We start from the raw sequence: 19,581 nt of genomic DNA, 5'->3' as shown, positions 1-19,581 counted from the left end.
GCGATGGATGGATGGCTAGTTTGTATTTCAGACCAAAATAAGAACATCAATAGTTGGATTTGGCCTTTGTTAATGGAGTCATGCTTGTGTCCTCCACTGTCTTCCCACATCAATGGTTGTCCTTGAATTTTCTGAGTGTATGATTATCTGTCTCTTTGTTTGCGCCGTGATGGACTCATGGCAAATCCAGAGTGTACCCTGTCTTTGCATACAGCTGAGACCAGCTCAATAGATGTACAGGTGGAAGTGTCTACAAGCTGCACTCATCTGTTATCACAAGCAACCTTTTGCCATTTCCGAAAAGGACAACAAACAGCAGCCAATAAATATTCTGAAAGTGCACACTGACATCCTGCAAATTTTTCATTTAGGTACTATACTTGCGTTTTTCAACAAAGATAGACACAGAATCATGGAGACCAGTGTGCTAAAAAGTGATGCATTAAGACCTGCTGTGTTGTTTTTTAGTGGAAATAATGGTCTGGTGTGCAGAATATTGTAAAAAAAAAAAAAACCAATCTGTACTTTGGGAGCTCTCACATGTCACATGCATTTTCAGAAGCCCAAGAAATCAGGTGTTTTGTGATGTCCCACAAATACGAATAAAAAGACAAAGTGGCTCCAAATACAGAAAACACACTGAGACAGAATTTCTACAAATAAAGCATCACAACTGAAAAACAGATACAAAGAAACAGATTGTTACAATAACAAAAAGAAAAAAAAAACTCACCTACTCCAAAGATATCCAGAATGCTCTGCACGAGGTTCATAACAACCATAAAATGATTTAATTAATGAACAATAAACCCATCAACCTTAAAATGAGCACTGATATGACTGCATGGTGATGCAGTGGTCTGTGTTCTCACGTCACAGCAAGAAGGTTGTGAGTTCAAACACTGGCTGGTGCTGTCTATATTGAATTTGCACGTTCCTGTATGTGCTTGGGTTTCCTCTAACAGTCTAAACATGCGTCTGAGGTCATTGGTGTCCCACAGTTACCCCTAAGTGTAAATTTCAATGAGCCTGGTCTGCCTGTATTTGCACTGTGATGGATTTTTGACCTCTCTAGGGTGGACTCTGCCCTTGCCTGTAGTTGGCTGGGATTAGATCTAGCACCCCGTGACTCTGCGCTGGATAAAGTACTGGTGGATGCCTAAACAACGAAAAACCATGAAACAATTTAGTATGATTTGAGCCCATTTTTACTGTTCTATTTCTATCAAAAATGATTTTAATACTCATTCCTCAGATGCATTGCTTGAATATATTCTTCTTCTTCCTATTACTATTGTTGTTATTGTTATTGTTATTTATATGTTTGCTTGGATTGACCTTTGTTTCATAACGGTTTGTATTGTAACTTTTGGCAGGAACCAAAAAAGGTGGAACCATTTATAGTAGCCGCGGTTTCTTCGTCCTCTGCTCGCTGTGACGCTCCGTGCGGAGGAAATGGCGCCCGTCAGGTCCAGCGGTGTCCAGCCAGTCATTTACCCTCCAAGTTGACACGTAAGCTGTGTGTGCGCCTCGCGCTCGGTGGGCCCGCCGAGCTCAGAAATATGTTTTCTGGCGGACAGCGGCCCGGCTCGTGTGGGGAAGAGAAGACTCGCAGCAGGTAGGACACATTTGCTCCCCTCTGTCCCCCTCACACCGCGTTAGCTCCGCGGCTAGCTAGTTAGCGCTAATCCCATAATCTCAAGAGTTGTTTCCTTCTCCCTGTTTGCTCTACCCTGTTTTTTTGAGATGGATGGAGTACCTGTTTCTCCTCTAAACTTAGCTGAGTTTGAAGTTTGGAGTGTGTCTGGTTTAGAGAGAAATGCCACGTGTCTTGATGAGATGAATTAACCCATGTCAGCTACAATGACACAGTTCTACTGTGGATTAAAAGTTTCTCCATGGACTCAGCTTCGGGTTTGTAGCAGCACAGTTTGTCATGCAGTGTGTGTTCGTACTTCTTTAGGTCTCTTGCCTTCAGAGTGTTGTGAAAACATGTAGGAAAATATTAATGGGAGACTGAGATTGTTGAGCAACTGCAGGAAAATTGAGGATACGTTAACACGTTAACACGTGCAATTATCAGCACTACAAGCTGTGTGTGTGCGCGCGCGCGCGTGGGGTTTTGATTTTCACGACAGCAAAGTTTTTTTTAGGACAAGTTTGGACAAGAGAACATCCATCTTGGGTGATAGTTTGTGCAACAATGAATGAGAAATAGTTTTGTGGTCTTGAAGTCAGACCATCCTTTCAGAAGATGCTAGAGTTAGGACACTGTTGGTAGTTTATGATTTGAGATCTCGAATCAAGATTTGATGTTGAACGGGTTTCACAGGACCCCAAGTGACTGATTCCATTGCAACAGTCTATTTCCTGGCAATATCTCAACTACTGTATGCATCCATCAATACTTACTGCCTGTTGAAAGCATAAAAGCAAAGCATTAATATATTAATTGTTATAGAATGAGAGTTGAACCAATAACTAAATGCATACAACATGGAAACATTTTATTGTTTGTCTTACTTGAGTGATGAGTGACATCAATATCACAGTTTCCAGAGAATGCAATGAAATTTCAGCTCAAAACACTGGTGCTATTATAAAATAAAGAACCCAGAAATACTATAAACTGAACAGGTGAAGAAAAACTGTTAAACTTTTGTGGTAAAAGTGTCCAACTTACTCTTTGCAGTTTTACACCATGATAAATAATAGTATTGTCAGTGGTTTGAGGACAGTCGCCCTGCTGCGAGTTGAGCCGGAGGTGGAAGAGGTGAAGATGCTAAGATAGATTTTCATTGGGACGGGCGGGCCAGGTTGGATAGTATTCAAAATTGAACAGATCAAAGGGACAGCTGAGGTTGAGCAGTTTACAGGTAAAGCCTGCGAGGCTCGGTTGAGATGACTTGGACAAGTGCTGCCAGGCATGAGGAGAAGATTCAAGGGAGGCAATAATGAAGGACATATAAATTGTTGGTTCAATAATAAATGAAGCAAAGAAGACTGTTATGAGGGGAGAGAATTTGTTGTGCAAAGTACACTCACTGAAAGAAGCAGCACAAAAATAAAGAAATATCACATTGTAATCACAGAAGTGCCCTGAAACTCTGGGTCAAAGGGAGCTGTACCTGTAACTATAAGGTCTATATGCAACATATAGTGACAATAAAGCTATTCAGTTTATTATGTATTTTGTCATTTCTGAACACCGATGCTTGCAAATCAAAATAAATCTGCAGTTTCAATTGAGACCCGACCATGCAGTTTGATAAGCGTCGAGCCAGAAAACCCAAATGTGTTTGTAGCCTTACAGTCCAGACCTGAAATTGTTGACTGGTGTCTCTGAGATGGATTTTATTTTAATACGATAAATGGCATCTCTGTACACTTTAAATCTTACTGTTAGTGTCTGCTTTGTAATGCTGCTGCTGTTTTTCTCTGCAGGAACACCGGTTGTTAACATTTCGGAGCGTCGCTGGTGCAGGAGACCCCCTGCAGAGGAATGGCCAAAGAGCACAAACCAAGCAGGGCAGAAACGTTTGTACTGCCTGGATCGAACGGTCATAATGGCCAGCAGTGGCAGACTGGCATGAATAACTCGGTGCAGAGCCACCCTGCGGCCGCTAACCACGCGTCGAGGATGGCACGCGTTGCCTCCGACGTCAGACACAAATGTGCAGCCTACGTGCTGGCGCTGCGGCCGTGGAGCTTCAGCGCCTCGCTCACGCCCGTGGCCCTGGGCAGCGCCTTGGCGTACAAACTGGACGGCTCCGTGGACTTCGTGGTCCTGATGGTGTGTGCGGTCGCCGTGCTGGTGGTGCACGGGGCGGGGAACCTTGTGAACACTTACTACGACTTCTCCAAAGGTATCGACCACAAGAAGAGCGATGACAGGACTCTCGTGGACGAAATCCTGGCGCCGCAGGATGTTGTGATGTTCGGAGCGTTGTTGTACTCATTGGGCTGCTTGTGTGCCACGCTGCTGTACTTCCTGTCCACACTCAGACTGGAGCACCTAGCCCTTATTTACTTTGGCGGACTCTCCAGCTCTTTTTTATACACAGGAGGTGAGTAGAGTATTACTGCGAATCTCTTGGATTGTTGCCTTGCTTCTTATCGGCTGGGTCACTCTCAGTATTACGCAATTGAGCTGCAACAGGCAACATTGCATGTGATGGTCTGAAAAAAAGCAAAAGAAACTATGATGCAAGAAAACGGAGCAAAGGTTGTTTAAGTCTGTTAGTATGGTCATTTTGACCATTTCACTATGAGGGAATGAATGTGCTGAAAATGCAGTTATTTGTTCTGAAAAGTCACAGGAATCACTTTCAGCTCTGAAATATTATGAAACGTCTGAAAACCTGCATGGAGAGATAAATTCCATCCAGCTGAACAGTCTGGCCATTTAGTGGGGTTTGGATGAATTGATCCTTTGAGGCATCACGTTGGTTTCCCCTGAAATGACACTGCTGCGTGAAATTTCTTCACGAGGTGCCCAGTGCATACCTTCCATCAGTTCCATCCATCAAAATGTTGAGAAGCTTTGCAGTCTGTTGCAGTTAGGGATGGGTACCCTTCACATCTGAATCGATACGATATCGATACTCGGTACCTGCGAATCGATACCGGTATTTTTCGGTACCTGTTTTCGATACTTTTTTGGGGGGGAGGGGGGGGTATGCATTTGGTAATTAAAGTTATTTTGTATATTTAAAAAAATAGTCTAAACTTCGGAATTTTGAACATTTATGCTTCAATAACATCAAGTGAAATAACTCCAACATAGAACTTGAGAAAAATGTGTGTGGGGATAAAGTAAATAATTTAAATAAATAACAATAATAAATAACATAATAAAAATAAATAGACTCAAAATAAATAACTGTATGAAATGTTTCACATTTGCACCTGCTGCCTGTACAGTAACAAAAAACTTTCAAAATAAATAACTGCATAAAATGTTTCACATTAGCAGCACCAGGCACCTCTACAGTAAACAAACACTTAAAGGTATACTGGAGGATCCTTAGAACCAATCAGAATTGTAAGGTTCCAACTCGTAATTGGGCAGTCATAATGCCAATCAAAAGCCACGTGGGACCGCTGTTGCGTGATGACGTATCATGTCGAGTCGCCGCCTCGATGCGTGCGCTTGTTTCGAGCCGCGCATGCGCAGAGCGTTGTTTAGGAAGTGACATGCAGCGGGAGCGATCGTCACAGAAGCCGCAGAAGCGGCTTGTTCCTCCCGCGAACACCTCTGAACAGGGGCGGGGTGGCCATTGGGAGGTTTCCCGAACGGCCGGTGTGTTCCAGGCCGGTGGAGTCTATTCCGGCCGGCGGCCACAAGCGGCCGCCCCGCCCGCTCTCACGGCCCGTGTGTCACGGCTCCCGGTATATTATATATTTGCTCCCGGTCTGCAAGTCGAAATACTTCGAAGATTTTGGACCCACATAACCGCGTCACCCGTGTCCTCCGCTCTTGCCGGTGCATAATGTCAAGGTGCGTTCAGGGTAAAAAAAAAAGAAAAAAAGGTGCGTTCAGGTACCGAAATGTGGTACTGACGGATTTCCCGTGAATCGATACTCGGTACTTCAGTGGGAATTCGGTCGGTACCAAAAAATTACCGAAATTCGGTACCCATCCCTAGTTGCAGTGACGGCGTGCTCTTGTGTGTGCGTCCAGTATTTTATCAGAGCAAGGTTCAAAAATTCTTTATCCATCAGGAACAATATTTCTTCCTCTCATTCATTCCAGGCATCGGCCTCAAGTACGTGGCCCTTGGCGACGTGGTCATCCTCATCACCTTCGGCCCGCTGGCGGTCATGTTTGCGCACGCGGTGCAGGTGGGCTACCTGTCCGTGCTCCCGCTGGTCTACGCCGTCCCGCTGGCCCTCAACACCGAAGCCATCCTCCACAGCAACAACACCCGAGACATGGACTCCGACAAGCAGGCGGGTATCGTCACGCTGGCCATCCTCATCGGCCCCACGCTGTCGTACGTCCTCTACAACCTCCTGCTCTTCGTCCCCTACGTGCTCTTCTGCATCCTCGCCACGCGCTACACCATCAGCATGGCGCTGCCTCTGCTCACGCTGCCCATGGCCTTCCCGCTGGAGAAGCAGTTCCGCAGCCGCTGCTACGCCAAGATCCCCCAGAAAACGGCCAAGCTCAACCTCCTCATGGGACTTTTTTACGTGTTTGGGATCATTCTGGCGCCTTCTGGCAGCTTGCCTCTACTGTAGTTCAGTAGCTTTGATATTTCAAATGAAATTGTTTTAATACCAACTAGTTGATGTATTTGTATTTGTACAAAGCTATCTGAAGACTTCCGCTGGCTTTAATTTATTGTCTAATTTATAAGTTGAAGGGGTTTTAGTCTAGATTCCTCTCTGCAAAACCGAAGACATAATCTTGTTTCTTTTTCAGTATTAAGCCTGCTTTGATACATCGCTAAGATTAAGAAGTGTTGGCGTCATTTATTTAGAGGCAGGCAATAATGTCATCATATAAGGACTGATCATAAACCTCCAGTTGCCATATTTGTAGTTTTTCAAGACCCAATCCATAACGCTCAAAAACATCAGTTAACTGTCCTTCTCGACATTGCACTCTTTGTATGGCGCATACTTTGTATTTGTTTTTCTTTTTTTGGAGAGCCAAACTAGTATTTCAGTGGATTGTAATAAAACTTGATGATACAGGTGTGTTGTGTCTTTCAGCTGTGTGTTGACGCTAAGGGCATTTCTGTGTTTAAACCAAACGCATGTGACAAAACAATTTGCTGAAATGAGTTTTGCAAAGTACAAAAGGTTTTGAGCTTACGGTGGCTGACACTTTCGTGTGAACATATATCTCACAAGTAGGCTGATTTTGGGACTGAGCACAGCGATTTGTTATGCAGAGCAGTACAGTTTAACTGAAAAAAATATTTTTCTGACTTTTGTCTCTGTGACTGTCGGTACACTTCATTTTACTCTTCAAGAAAGCACTAATGGAATATAATCTTTGTCTCGACGCCGAAGACTTTCCCAAAACCTTCAGTGTGTGCAGTGTGTCAGCAGGGGGCAGTGTAGAACAGGTTCAAACTCCATGGAACAGCTGTGGACGTGATGAGGGCAAATATCTGCAGGGCCACATGCTGTGTACCAACTCAACTGGTGAGTGGAGTCTTTATTTGTACATCTTGTGTGTTTAAAGGTCAAAATCTTTTCTCTGCTTCTTATTTAATTAGTGACATAAGACCACGCTGTTATGTCGTGTCACCTTAAAAGCCTTTTAAGAAAACAAGACAGGACCCAATATGCAATACATGGGGTTTGTTGGATTTAATTTTCAACATAATTATTTAACAATGCACACAAATTGTTTCAGGAAATACTTTGTTTTTAAGAGCTGCGTGTTGATGTAGTGTAAGAGTGTTCTTTGTTGGAGTCCAAGCTTAAGGGCCTTTTGTGTGGAGTTTGCAAGTTCTCCTGCACATGTAGGTTTTCTGTAGATATTTTGGTTTCCTCCCACAAACTAGAGATTGGAGTCAATTTAATAAAAGGCAGTCATTTTTTTTTTGTTTCAGTTGCATGGTGTAGCACACTAAAACCTGGGAGGAGAACTAATGTGACACAGAGACACGTAGCAAGCCTGAGGAATGAGCCGGCTAAAAGCAGAGACCTCATTCCAAATCAAGTTTTGGGGAATATTTTAGTTAAATTATGAACCTCCTCAACCCAACCCACCCTAGGCACATAAAGTTGGTCACCATCATACATATTGCTGCTGTATCACTCATATTTTTGATCCAATTATGTCCGTTCCCCTCAAATTACTATGATGATGATTTTAGAAAGGAGGTGGAGCATTCCTGTCGCTGGTGACTTCACCACTTATTTGCAAATTATGATTACATTAATGTCACTGAAGTACAAGAGGAATTATTTTTAAATTCATTTTATTATCGCACGGAAAATGAATATGCGGAAAAATACAGATCCTGTTATGTCTGCCAGAAGAATCATTTCACATTCAGGGGAATAAACACTGAGTCACTTCATTTCAGTTGCCCTTCATGAGAGCAACAGAATTCTGAAAATACTTTTCAACATGTTGTTGCCTCGCTCAGCATTATGGCAAATTAAAGTTCCAGAATAAACATGAAGGTCTATTGAAAGCACTGTGACAATGACAGAACAAACAAAAGCAAGGATTTATGGGAACAGGTTATACTGGATCCAATAAAAATATAATGTTGTATCTGAAAAGGAGCATAATAGAGGTGCAGTGGTCAGCACTGTTCCATCACAGTGAGGACAGCCTGGATTTGGCCTTTCTTTGTGGAGTTTCCATGTTCTCTCTGTGCTTGTGTGGGTTTTCTCCTGATACTGTTACTGTGCATGTGGAGATAACTGAGGACCTGTCCAGTGAGGATCCAGTGTGCAGTGATGGAGTGGCAAGTGAACACATATGAAACACAAAATGCATTTGTTATACCTGACACTGATTTAAAAAAAATAAAATATAATAATAATAATAACGTTAAATGCAGTTCAATTCACTTTAAAAACTCTGAATTGTATGCGTTTTCAGTTAAATGTAGTTATAATATAACCCGCCGACTTTAAATCAAACGTTTCGTGTGTTTTTGTTAAATCAATATTTGATTTTTTTTTATTATCTTTTTCATTACGAGGAGCACGTGAAGGCAGCATTGGCAGTGACGCAATGCATGGGCGTGTTATGGCTGTGTGCAGCAAACCCTTCCACTATAGTAAATACTTATTTGTCCTAAAACAAGCCATGTCAGCGTCGGTAGCAGACAGCAACATGGGACTTTATTTCACCGCCAAGTAAACGTTCTTGTCACAGATCCGGTGAGTAGCTACAGCCCGAAAGAGGCGCTTTTTTTGTAGCGGTAAAGGTGGTCCAAATGTGAGTTAGCTAGCTAGCGTCACCGTTTGACAAGCTAGTACTACGCACAATCCCATCATCCTTATCAAGACAGGCGCAAATCTCTGCACGTTTTGGAAAGATGACTGACTGAATGTGTATTTTTTTTTAATGTGATTCATGCTGCAGCGTTTCATTTCCACAGAAGTGAAAGACTGAAAGGAGTTCAGTGCAATATTGTGTTAGAAATAATGTATTATGGTGGGCGACAGGAAGCTATTCAAACTTAATGTGGACGTCAGGTGTTCATTTATAAAGCATCACATTCCAGAAACGGTTGAAAAGCCTTTGAAGTTGTCATTTTCCCCTCTTAATGAATTTATCCTGACATTTTTTTTTTAAATGTCTACCCCCACATGTTATCTCAGTACACGTTTTGACATTCAAGTGCATGTATTGAAAACATTTGAGTGTGGTTTGGTGAGATACAGAATGTCACTTAATGCTAGAACCGGGATGTTCTGGTTCTGTTACCTCCAGCTGTCTGGCTCGTGGAGGTGTCACCGTGACTTGACTGTACCTGTCAGCAGGTGTAAGCTGTAAGATTATATTTTGCAGTGTGTTGGATATGAAGTCCAGGATTGTGGATGGCAGGAGCACAGCCTCAGATCCATTACATGAAAGATGGGGGCGCCTCCCTAAGTTGGAGTGTCTGTCTGAAGCGACATGTGCTGGGACTGTGTCATTATTACAGTGAGACCTGACCCTCTCCAGCTGTCATCTCTGTGGTCAGTTGGCGATAATGAAGCACAGCTCAGCTGCAGCTGCCAGACACTGGAGCTGAAACTTTTGGTGGTCAGGATCATTGCTGTGAGCCACACCTACTTGAGAGCAAAGTTTCAGTCATCTGCGCGCGTGCGTGTTTGTCATTTTCCTTATCGTCTCCACAAATCTACAGTACAGTCATAAGGCTTGAAATATTCTCTGACTTCCATCGCAGAAATGACTGCTGGCTCAGATAAACAGAGCTGAGCAGTTGATGCCTTTGACGAGACATGGGGAAAATATTATGTGGGAATACTCAAGGTAAGACATTTTAGTACCTAGATTAACTTTTGAAAAGGTTTTGTGACTTGTCTGTCTTGTTATTTAATGGCAGTCTGAGGAAAGCGAGCATTTAATAGTGGTTATTTTATGAACTCTGCGTGGTGCCGCCACATAATTCTTGATCTACATGTGTTGAACCCTGAGGGATTTCACATCGCCTTTTAGGTATATGGTGTTTTTATTAGGTAATTTATTTCTGGCTGACAGCTTGGTGTGATTGTGACTGATTCATAGGATTGAGGTTGGAGAAAGCAGGGTATTTGCCAGAAGTACAGCTGTTTTTGGAGTGGTAAACATATCTAAGTACTTAAAAGTGATCAAACTGACATGCCTCTATTAAACAGATTCTATGTTTTAGTTCAGCCCAGCCCCAATGTTTTGGAGAGTGACAAACTCTCTAATATGGGTGATGTAATACCCACACATACACCTTCGTATTTGTCTGACTCTTCATTTGGGACCAGTTTTCCTTGGGAAACCCTGTGAGGAGTGGTTGCCTTTAACAGCACAGCTCCCGGGATCACAGAGGCAAATAAAGGTGGCTATTCTCGGAGTCTGAGATCACAGTTTTCTTCCGGTGAATGATGGATTGCTCCCCCTGAGTTTGGAGTGAATCAAAAATACGTTCCTTATCCAGGAGAAGACATTTTTACAATTCTGTTCTTCACTTATGAGGGTAAACTACAGCATGAAAGAAACATCAACATTCAGGCAACATCCGCAAATGAGATGGTCATGAGAGTATTTGGTAGTTACTGAAAGAAAGCGATTGTTTCATTCACATACTGTCATGGCTTTCTTGTTCTTGTGGCTGGCCTCCCTCTTACAGACAGGATAAGACATCTGGAGGAACCTGGGGGGGGACAGCTGCTCCTCATTTGTGTCGAAAGCAGCCAATTTAAGTGGCATGGTCATCTGATCAGACCAGCAGTGTCTTCCAATTTAGGTTTTTCGGGCATGTCCTGCTGGTATGAGACCCCTCGTTTAGACCTCGAACATTTTCTACCATCGGGTCTGGGAACACTTCCAAATCCCTCAGTAGGAGCTTAAAAAATGTGGGCAGAGAGAGGTCTTGACTGCTCGCTTTGCCCGTTGCCACTGTGACCACTCACAAAGGTGATAAGTGATCCACACTGAAATGGGCCGAGGGTTTTGATTTCTACTGAGATATCCATGATATTCAGACATTTTTCCAATTATGGCAAACTGCATTCCGAGTCTGGATCTTTGTTTATAGTAGCGAGCCAGATAAATATCCAGGAGAGGCGCCATTTTGCAATATTTGTCAAATTTACTAAAAGAAGAGACGATCCACCTGCAGGGACAAGATAAAGAGAGACAGATTTAAAAATTACATCAGATGAAGAAAATAATTTTATGATTTTACATTTTTAAGAAATAACTATAAATGTGAAAAAGGGATTCATCACACTTATTTGAAAATAAACATAATATTTTTATTTACCAAGTTAAAATGTTAGAATCATAATAAATGTCTAAGCCATTTTCATATTACCCTTATTTGGCAAATTTTGGATCTCTTTAAATGAGCGATGAAATGTTTAAGGGAATATTTAAGTTGTATGATTATTGAGATATTTGTTATTTTTGTAGTATCCATTGTAATAACATTGTAATAGGGCGTCTCTTTGCTTCCTGTAAATGAGCCTCAGTGATGAATTTAACTTAGAAATGTGAGAAACTGTCCTTGAACATGGAAAACTACTGCAAGTGACAGCATATGTCAAAATAAGTGTGTTCGTTCTTATTTGGTGTGTTTCTTTTTTGTAAAATGTTGGTGGGTTGGAAGGTATATTACGGTTTAAATGTCCATATAACACATGAGAGATTCAGCAGTAGATCGGGGACAGCATTCCCCTTCATCTTTACAAAGTCGACACATTTCGAGTTCATCTCAACATGTTTCATTCAGTCTCAAAAGTGAGCTCTTTCTTTGCATTTTAACTTTATTGTCAACAATCTATCATGGAAATACGCCAAAAGGATCTTCTGATCCTGTATTATTGTCTTTCTAATGCGACATGTGGAGGTGACTTTAACTCCACTTTTCCCCTAACTGGATGCCCTATTCAGGATCACAGGAACGGACCGATGGCCTCCTTGGCCTCACGCCAGTCCTGTAATAGTTACAATGACGACAGTTTGAGTTGCTGTGTGTCCTGTTGTCCTGACACAGTCAGCATCTTGAAGTGATCCTGGTTGACTTTGTGGGAATTAATATCAGTGATATAAGAGAATTGTTAAGGCTCATGGCAGAAGTTTTACAAGGAGAATCCTGTAATGTTGGTAACCTATTACGTCTTGTTTAGGTGCTGCTTGTTTAGAATTTTTTGTTTCTTGTAAATGATGATGAAGCCTGAAACTTGTGCTTTAAACTTGTCCGATATTCACAAAAAAGTTGTTTGTCTCGCTCTTTTGACTCAGAAAAGCACCTTTCATTTTCTGATTGTGACGCCATAGTTAATCACCATCAAGAAACATGCAGCTGCCTTCGTGGCAAATACAGTGAGAAATATGTTTTTTAGACATTTCTAAAGCTTTAAACCATGAAACATAAATGATTTTTGATTAGTTTGACACTTTTTTTGTCATTATTATATTTAAATGTCACATAATACTGTTTCTTAGTGTTACTTTTCAGCTGATGAAATATCTTAGGTAAAAAGTGATCCTTCCATAAATATAATTCAAAAAGTTCAGAGGATGGAAAACTTTCAGTCAGTGCACTTTGAAGGGTTGAAGAGCTCCACATGTGGGGAGTTTAGAAAGATAAAGATCATGATTCTGACATGTCTAAATTCTATTTGTGTAGCAATAAGCATGACACACTGAAGGGACACAAAGAGAATTGAATCGATGATTTGATTATGTCTTTTATGGAGGTCCTTAATAAAGGACAGGTATCTGTAGGAATAAATACCATGTAGACTTGTTTTGTTTTCTAATCTGTACTTCAATAGTTCTTTCAGCGTCCAGACTGACATCTGATGACATGTTTCTGTGTCAGCGTCTGTGAGAGGAAGAGCTGCCTGAATGAATGGCTGCCTCTATATGCTCCAGACGAACACGTCTGTGGCACGGACAGCAGCGGCTTTGTTTACAAGTGGGAGAGTGCTGTAATAAAGTTCATTATAAGCCTGTGTCTTAGCCACTTCCTAAGCCCTCATCCATTTATTGGCTACTCATGTCATGGCAATACCAGCTGTACAGTCGTGTGTGTGTGAGTGCCAGCATCAGCAGAATGCCGTTTTGGCTGCTTTTTTGTCAACCATATTGTTGATGTCTCCCACAGCTGTGGCCACATTTAAAAAAAAAAAAAAAAAAATTGTCAGAGGCTAGAGAAGCATTGAATAACACACAGATTTAATCTCCGTGGTCTCTGTTCTCTGTTGGAGCCTGGAGGAGACAGCAGGCTTGTGTTGCGACCTCACCGGCAGCGATTTCACAAAAACACTGCGACTGAAAATGGGGACGGTGGCAGGTGCCCATTCATCAAAATCACCTTCAACCCCACCCCTTTTCTTATCCCTGAGCAGTCAGCCCCCCCACAGAAAAAAAAAATCCAGACCCTTCCCCCTGAGTAGTATGCCCCTCCCCCCTTCCCCTCTGTCCTCTGCTTGTCTGCTCATTGGCAGTAGAGCGAATGGTGTCCCCACGGGATATGAAAGAGAGGCTGTACATCCTTATGCAGAGCCTGATGCGCATGTGTTTCCACATTCTGGTCTGTAAACACAGCGTGTCGGCGCCGCACGCGTGTTACTGATGCCCGCGTCCCCCGGTGATGGAATACAGCGTCAGAGGAAGCCTGCGCGGAGCGAAGCCCGTCGGCCTGTTTCTGCGCGAGAGCCAGGGATCGTCAAGCTGAATGCAGCGCTCATCGGGCAGCCGATCACCCCGGCCATCCTCCTCCCTCTCTTCACCTCCTCTCCTCTCCTCCTCCTCCTCCTCCTCCTCCGTGGTGGTAATCCTTGCTGACACAACGCACAAAGGACTAAATGCTGCCTGCATCCTCCAGCAGCGAGACTCCCTCCTCTACCTTCCTCCGCTCTGATCCTTTACAGTCAGCCACATTTGTGTGTGCAGCCGGATGCTGTTTCTGCTCTCAACTATATATCACGTCTGTGGAATACCGGCCTGGCTGTCATACTCCTCCGCCCCCTGAATCCCCTCCTCCTCCTTGACCAGTTCATTCAGGGAGCGCATCAGAACAATGATTCAGCCTTGAAGAGGCATCTTGTTTGTATTTTTTCTTAGTCTTGGCAGGAACTGGAGAGACCACCGCTAGAATATATGTTTTTTTTTTTGTTTTTTTTTTAAATATATATATATATCTGATGTATGCATGTAGCAGGACGTAGGAGCTGCTTCCTCTCCTTTGCTCTTGTTTCGGTCGTTCTTCCTCTTCAGCCTGGTATACATCAATACACCAACAGGTAAACCAGCTACACAGGACATGCTTTATTTAGCAAGTGTTGCAGCTGTGGTGTAGCGTGTGTTTGTGTGCGCGGCATGTCCTTCATAGAATGCTGGGTAATAATAATCAGATTTAACATACAGCAAGATTCACTCATGGAATCGGAAATATATTTATGCTGTCAGGCAGCGTCTTCCTTCTTTGTCCGTTAGCCTGTTTAAATTTTCTTAAGCGTGCACAAATGTGCTGATTCCTGTTTTCCTTGCAGGACGGTAGAAGCGTCACATGTAGAGGCAGCTCACATGCCGCCGGTATGCATCCAGAGCCATGCTGCTTTGATTACGCCACATGTCATTGCAGTCTGTAGTAAAGCTCGTAGCTAGCTGAGCAGACATCTGGCTGGCTTTGGCTGCTACTCTCTCTAAGACAGGCTGATGGAAGAAGAATTTTGTCCTCCATATCTACAAGCTTTGTGAATAGAATCTGAGGATGTAATGTCACATAAATATCATTTAGTATGTGGATTCTTGTGTTTACTGGTTAAAGGTAGTTCTATTCATGGAAAATAACATGAATAAGAAAATATGGTTATTTTGAGTTTTCAAGCATCTGGACTTCACAGATTTATTCACATTAAGTGTTTTAGTATTTCTGATACAGTGCAGCTTAAATATTAGCAAAATTTACTGAGTGCATCTCGAAAAGAGGTTGATTATTTAATGGTGCCTCATCCATTCAACCATCAACAGTACAGTGTGACAGTAATACTTAGAAAGATTCCTTTTTACAGCCACAGGGGAATTCCTGGCATGTTAAACTCAACAAGGTGAAAAGCATGTGAATTATGTGACCTGACAGTATCTTGAACTGGATCACACAGAACAGGTTCCCGGTGATTGTCAATCAGTTTCCGCAGAGCTCAGTGTGAACACTGATGATTTCCAGCAACAACGCATTTCCTACTTTTAAACTCCAAGTACAGAAATAACAGATGCACATCTTGTTCAGGGATCTACCGTCACTTTCTAGCCTTTCCGGAAACGATTTTATCTTTTATCATTTTTCTGATTGAATCAAGCAGCTGTGTGCTTTTGTTTCGTCTTGAGGTCGTCATCACGTCATTGTTCACGCAGTACTTTATTCTATCATTGAGGGAATGGTCTAGATAAGACAAACCAGTTCAGGTCTGTCAGGAAGTGATGAACGCTTCAGTAATGATTAAAAGTAAAGCTTTTGAATGACAACAGTCCTCCTCATAGGATCACTGCTGATTGCTTGTGTTACTTCTCTCAGCTAGCTTGTTTCTCTTCCTCCTCCTGATAAGGCATCATGTGGGCCCAGTCCTTGAGTTACATCTGTCAGACAAAAAAGAAAAAAAGAAAAAGAAAAACTCAACCTGAAAAAAAAAAAAAAACACAATGTTCCAAAGCAGAGATCAAAGTTCACAACAAACCAAATACTAAGAGTGTGCCAGAAAAGGTTCCCTCCCCTGTTCAGTGGGGTGACTGCTCTTTCGTGCTGAAGGTATCAAATGGTCTTTGTGGACCTGCTGGCAGATCGCAGCAGCGCCAACGCTCGTGGTGTCAGGGCAGCCTGGAATCGCACAGCTGCCGCAATGTTTAAAAGTGGACTGAAGATCATGGGGAGTGAGTAACGTCAAATGATAATCTTATCTTAGCACGGTGGCATCAGATTTCTGCCGCACATTATTTTGTCACGTATGAATTTGTCAGTTTTTCTAACTGGGTCTTTGTTTGAGCATCCAGTGAGAGAATTATGTTTAAATCTGCAAAGATGCTTTTTCATCCAGTGTTCTGTGTGAGTGCCTCTGGATTAATCCTTGTGTGAATGTGTACTGAAATTCACAGTTGTCATTCTAATAAACCGTTTGTAAAAATAGAAACAGGACAGGCAGAAACCTGAAATAGAGAACTGGGAGTTTCTTTCAGGTCTGTGTACGTGTATCATGCACTCTTGGTTCTTATTGATTTTCCTGAAAGTCCTCCGGCTACCAGATGTTTCAGACGTGAACCAGTTCCAACAGGTTTCCACTCATATGTTTGCTAATTATGTTCTGCTGTGCCAGCTTTCAGGTGAAAACTGTAGCAAACGTGGGAAAATGAGAGTTCTGACGTACTGTAAGCATTGAGAGCCATTAGCCTCAGGACATAGAGCTCAGGTGCTCCGCTGCTGTCACACACGTTGTGTGTTTGATGTCTGCCGATGATAATAATAAAACGCCTTCGTCATTTTCCATTTTGAAGCTGCTCAGTGATTGCCGTGGGACGGGACTGTGTCTTCCTGTCAGTTGGGTATTGGCTGGAGTAGACCTCCAGTGCTTGGAGATGGTTTGTCATGTCATTGTTTTACGCATGTGAAGCTTATGTAACACTGACTCAGTCAAACCTGAAGCTCGGTCCAGCAGCTGGAGAAGTTGCTCCTGTGATGCATTGTCTCACTTCGACTCAGGAGACCTTGGTCCTGCTCGGCTCTTGGCATCAAAGCCCTATTTTGATTGTTCAGTATATGTACGAGGTATAATAATGTAGCGACATTTTGTTCAAAGACTATATTGAATAATGTGTTCCAAGAACTTAATGTTAGAGCTGCAAAGAGTAATTGATTCAGAGTTTTTTAAAGTTTAAAACTAATTTGCCTTGAATTGAACAAGGTTAGGAGAAAAGAGCTCTCTCATCTTCTCATTTGTTCAGCCACATTTGCTCAATATGGCTGCTCATACAACGTCCACCACAAAATCACATAACAGGATAATTCTCAAGGATTTTTTAAAAATTAAAAAATAAAAAACAAACCCCAACTGAAAGCAGTAGAATCCTCTATTTATTTTTGCCATTCATGAGAGCAATACAATATCTCATGGTAGTGAGCTATTGATGAGGACCAAGCAAGGCATTATCATTAAAAAAAAAAAACAAAGACAGATTGTTAAATTGTGTCAGCCCTTAAAAAAAAAAGCAGTTTAAATGCATCATTAAGTACAGTAGACACAATGTGTAGCTGCTTAAAAACAGGCTTTAATCATCAATGGCAAGGTACCAAGACTTTGTGGGAATTACATAATATTCCTGGGAAATCTCTCGGCCATATTGCATTTGTTTATGGCGTGTTGTGTATTTGTCGCTGTGGCCAAAAGGCTGTCTGCCTGTTGTTGTGTGCAGGAGGTTGACATTGCCCTTGCAGATTGGCCCTCAACAGTGTATGACGGAAGCCAACCCATCTGTTATTGCAGCAGCGAGGCTGTAATCCCGCCTGTCTTAGCCGTGTGTCGCAGATTGGCAGCGACATTTCAGCAACACAGGTGGCCTGGTCAAGAGTGCCTCCGACCCCCCCCCCCCCCCCCCCCCCCCCCCCCCCCCCAGCCTCCACCCCCCCATACACAGACTCGGAGACAAATGTAGGAGGAATTTACAGTGACGAGCCAACCTCGGGAACAACTGAGGTCAGGCTGCAGCCACACCTGTCGGCTCTGAATACTCTAGATATTACCTTTCATCGTTAAAATCCAGCCACCATCCCCGACCTCGGAGTAAAAGTGTAAATTTAGCGAAAGCTGGTGGCAAAGACCGACTGAAGAATTAGAAAGTCGTCTCTTCACAAAGCCAGACAACAGTGGATTTTGGGGGAGTTTAATCAGTCTTGTCAGAATTAAAGAGGAGAAACTGTGAAGATCATGAATAAGTTCTCTGGCCTGATTGAAGTCGCTGACATGGTGAAATATGCAACGGATTTCTACATTTTGTCCGCTGGTACATTCCTGTTCATGTCCTGCTCGGTCCTGCTCAATCCTATAGATAACGTTACAGCACAGCTACGTGTGTGTGTGTGTGTGTGTTTGTGAATTGAGAGTAAGGCAATACACACACTTTAGACCTTGAAGTGGTTGGACAAACATTTGTTAGTCTCTCAACTATGTCCTTATTTTTTTTTCTATCTGCAGAGAACTTTTGTTCCCACATTCTTAGTCACAAAACACGTTTGCAGGTCCTCACATGGTGACTGTTCGGTTTATTTCCACGTCAATGAAAGGCCTGTTCGTCATTGATGGATCCTGTGGTCCTGTGATTTACAATTGGAGTTTAGTTGTTGTTGTTATTTTTCTTCAAAAAATGTCAACTGTTTAGTTGTAAAGAATAGTTTCTGATTTTTACCCTGTAGTTTTTCAGATTCACTCTCTGTCAACATTTAATAAATTCATCACTATTAAAGAGTTGAATTCATTTTACTAAATATGTTTATCACTTTGCAGCTGTGAATTGTGTGTTTTGTCGAAGCTAAAAAAAAGAAAAGAAAAAAAAAAGCCTTTCTGTGATGTGAGAAAGGACCTTGTTGTGTTGAGAGAGCCATCCACTGTATCCCCCTGTGTTGCGTCTGCTGGTCAGTACCGGTCTCTGTAATGGTGATAAGATATCAGCGCTGGCTCTGAGTTCTCTCCTGAACACGCTCTGTCGGGGCTGCAGAGTGGGTGGACTCGGAGGGGGAGGAGGAGGGTGTGTGTGGGTTTCAAATGTAGGTGGCAGGTTAGGTTTGACTGTCTAAATCTGCAGAGTGGCAGACAGCAGACTGCTTTTTCTCTCACTTTACCTAATGAGCGAAATGAAAGAAGCCTGCTGTATATCCCCACGTTTTCTGTCAGTCCAGTTGATTTCAAAGTTCGGAGGGATGTATATAAACATTACTTAATGTGTAGTGTCAGAACATCAGAAACTGCTTGTCACACAACTTTATCTTAGCATAAGAGTGAGGAATTAATTAAATTGCAGTTGATGTAGAAGATTATTGGTTGTCTGCCTGACAGGGGAATATTAATTAGTTACCTTATTGGTTGACAAAGCGACGAGGCAGGTATGAAATTAAATGAAACTGCTGCATGCCAGTGGAAAAAAAAAACTTTCTGGAAGCTGAGGATTTTTTTGAAGAGGACCTTGAAGAGACAAAGACTTAAACAGTTGAAATGAACCAAGAGACTCATCTGTGTATTTGGAGTGTGTGAGGAAATGAGAGTTCAGAAAGCCCCGTATCCAGACTTGAACCTTGGAAATTCTCTCTGTGATTTCAGAGAATGTACAAAATGAACCACTTTCAAATGTTTTAGAATTACTGCACTGAGTGCGTTTGGGGTTGATTTACCGTGATTATGCTG

The 19,581-nt window shown here is 42.5% G+C and overlaps 2 protein-coding genes across 3 annotated transcripts in view; both read left to right on the top strand.

Moving 5' to 3' along the window:
• Positions 1-1,442: 1,442 nt before the first annotated feature.
• ubiad1 (UbiA prenyltransferase domain containing 1) lies at positions 1,443-6,701 on the top strand. The gene is made up of 3 exons (XM_030119356.1): positions 1,443-1,618; positions 3,445-4,067; positions 5,756-6,701. Exons 2-3 carry the CDS (start codon positions 3,503-3,505, stop codon positions 6,241-6,243), a joined length of 1,053 nt encoding a protein of 350 aa, XP_029975216.1. The 5' UTR covers positions 1,443-1,618; positions 3,445-3,502; the 3' UTR covers positions 6,244-6,701.
• Positions 6,702-8,724: 2,023 nt separating this feature from the next.
• The window catches only part of mib2 (MIB E3 ubiquitin protein ligase 2), a 43,455-nt gene continuing 32,598 nt past the window's right edge, over positions 8,725-19,581 (top strand). Inside the window, exon 1 of one of the 2 annotated variants that reach the window (XM_030117925.1) lies at positions 8,725-8,862. Coding sequence is in view for 1 of the 2 variants with exons in the window: in XM_030117924.1 (XP_029973784.1) it covers positions 9,934-9,964 (31 nt within the window). In the remaining variant the exon portion in view is untranslated. Of the gene's footprint in view, positions 8,863-9,859; positions 9,965-19,581 lie in introns of those variants that run through there. The other variant, XM_030117924.1, reaches the window with a different exon arrangement.

The sequence above is a fragment of the Salarias fasciatus genome, chromosome 20, assembly GCF_902148845.1.
Source record: "Salarias fasciatus chromosome 20, fSalaFa1.1, whole genome shotgun sequence".
Taxonomy (NCBI): Eukaryota; Metazoa; Chordata; class Actinopteri; order Blenniiformes; family Blenniidae; genus Salarias; species Salarias fasciatus.
Note: the sequence above shows the minus strand (reverse complement) of the source record. Positions and strands in the feature narration are given on the sequence as shown.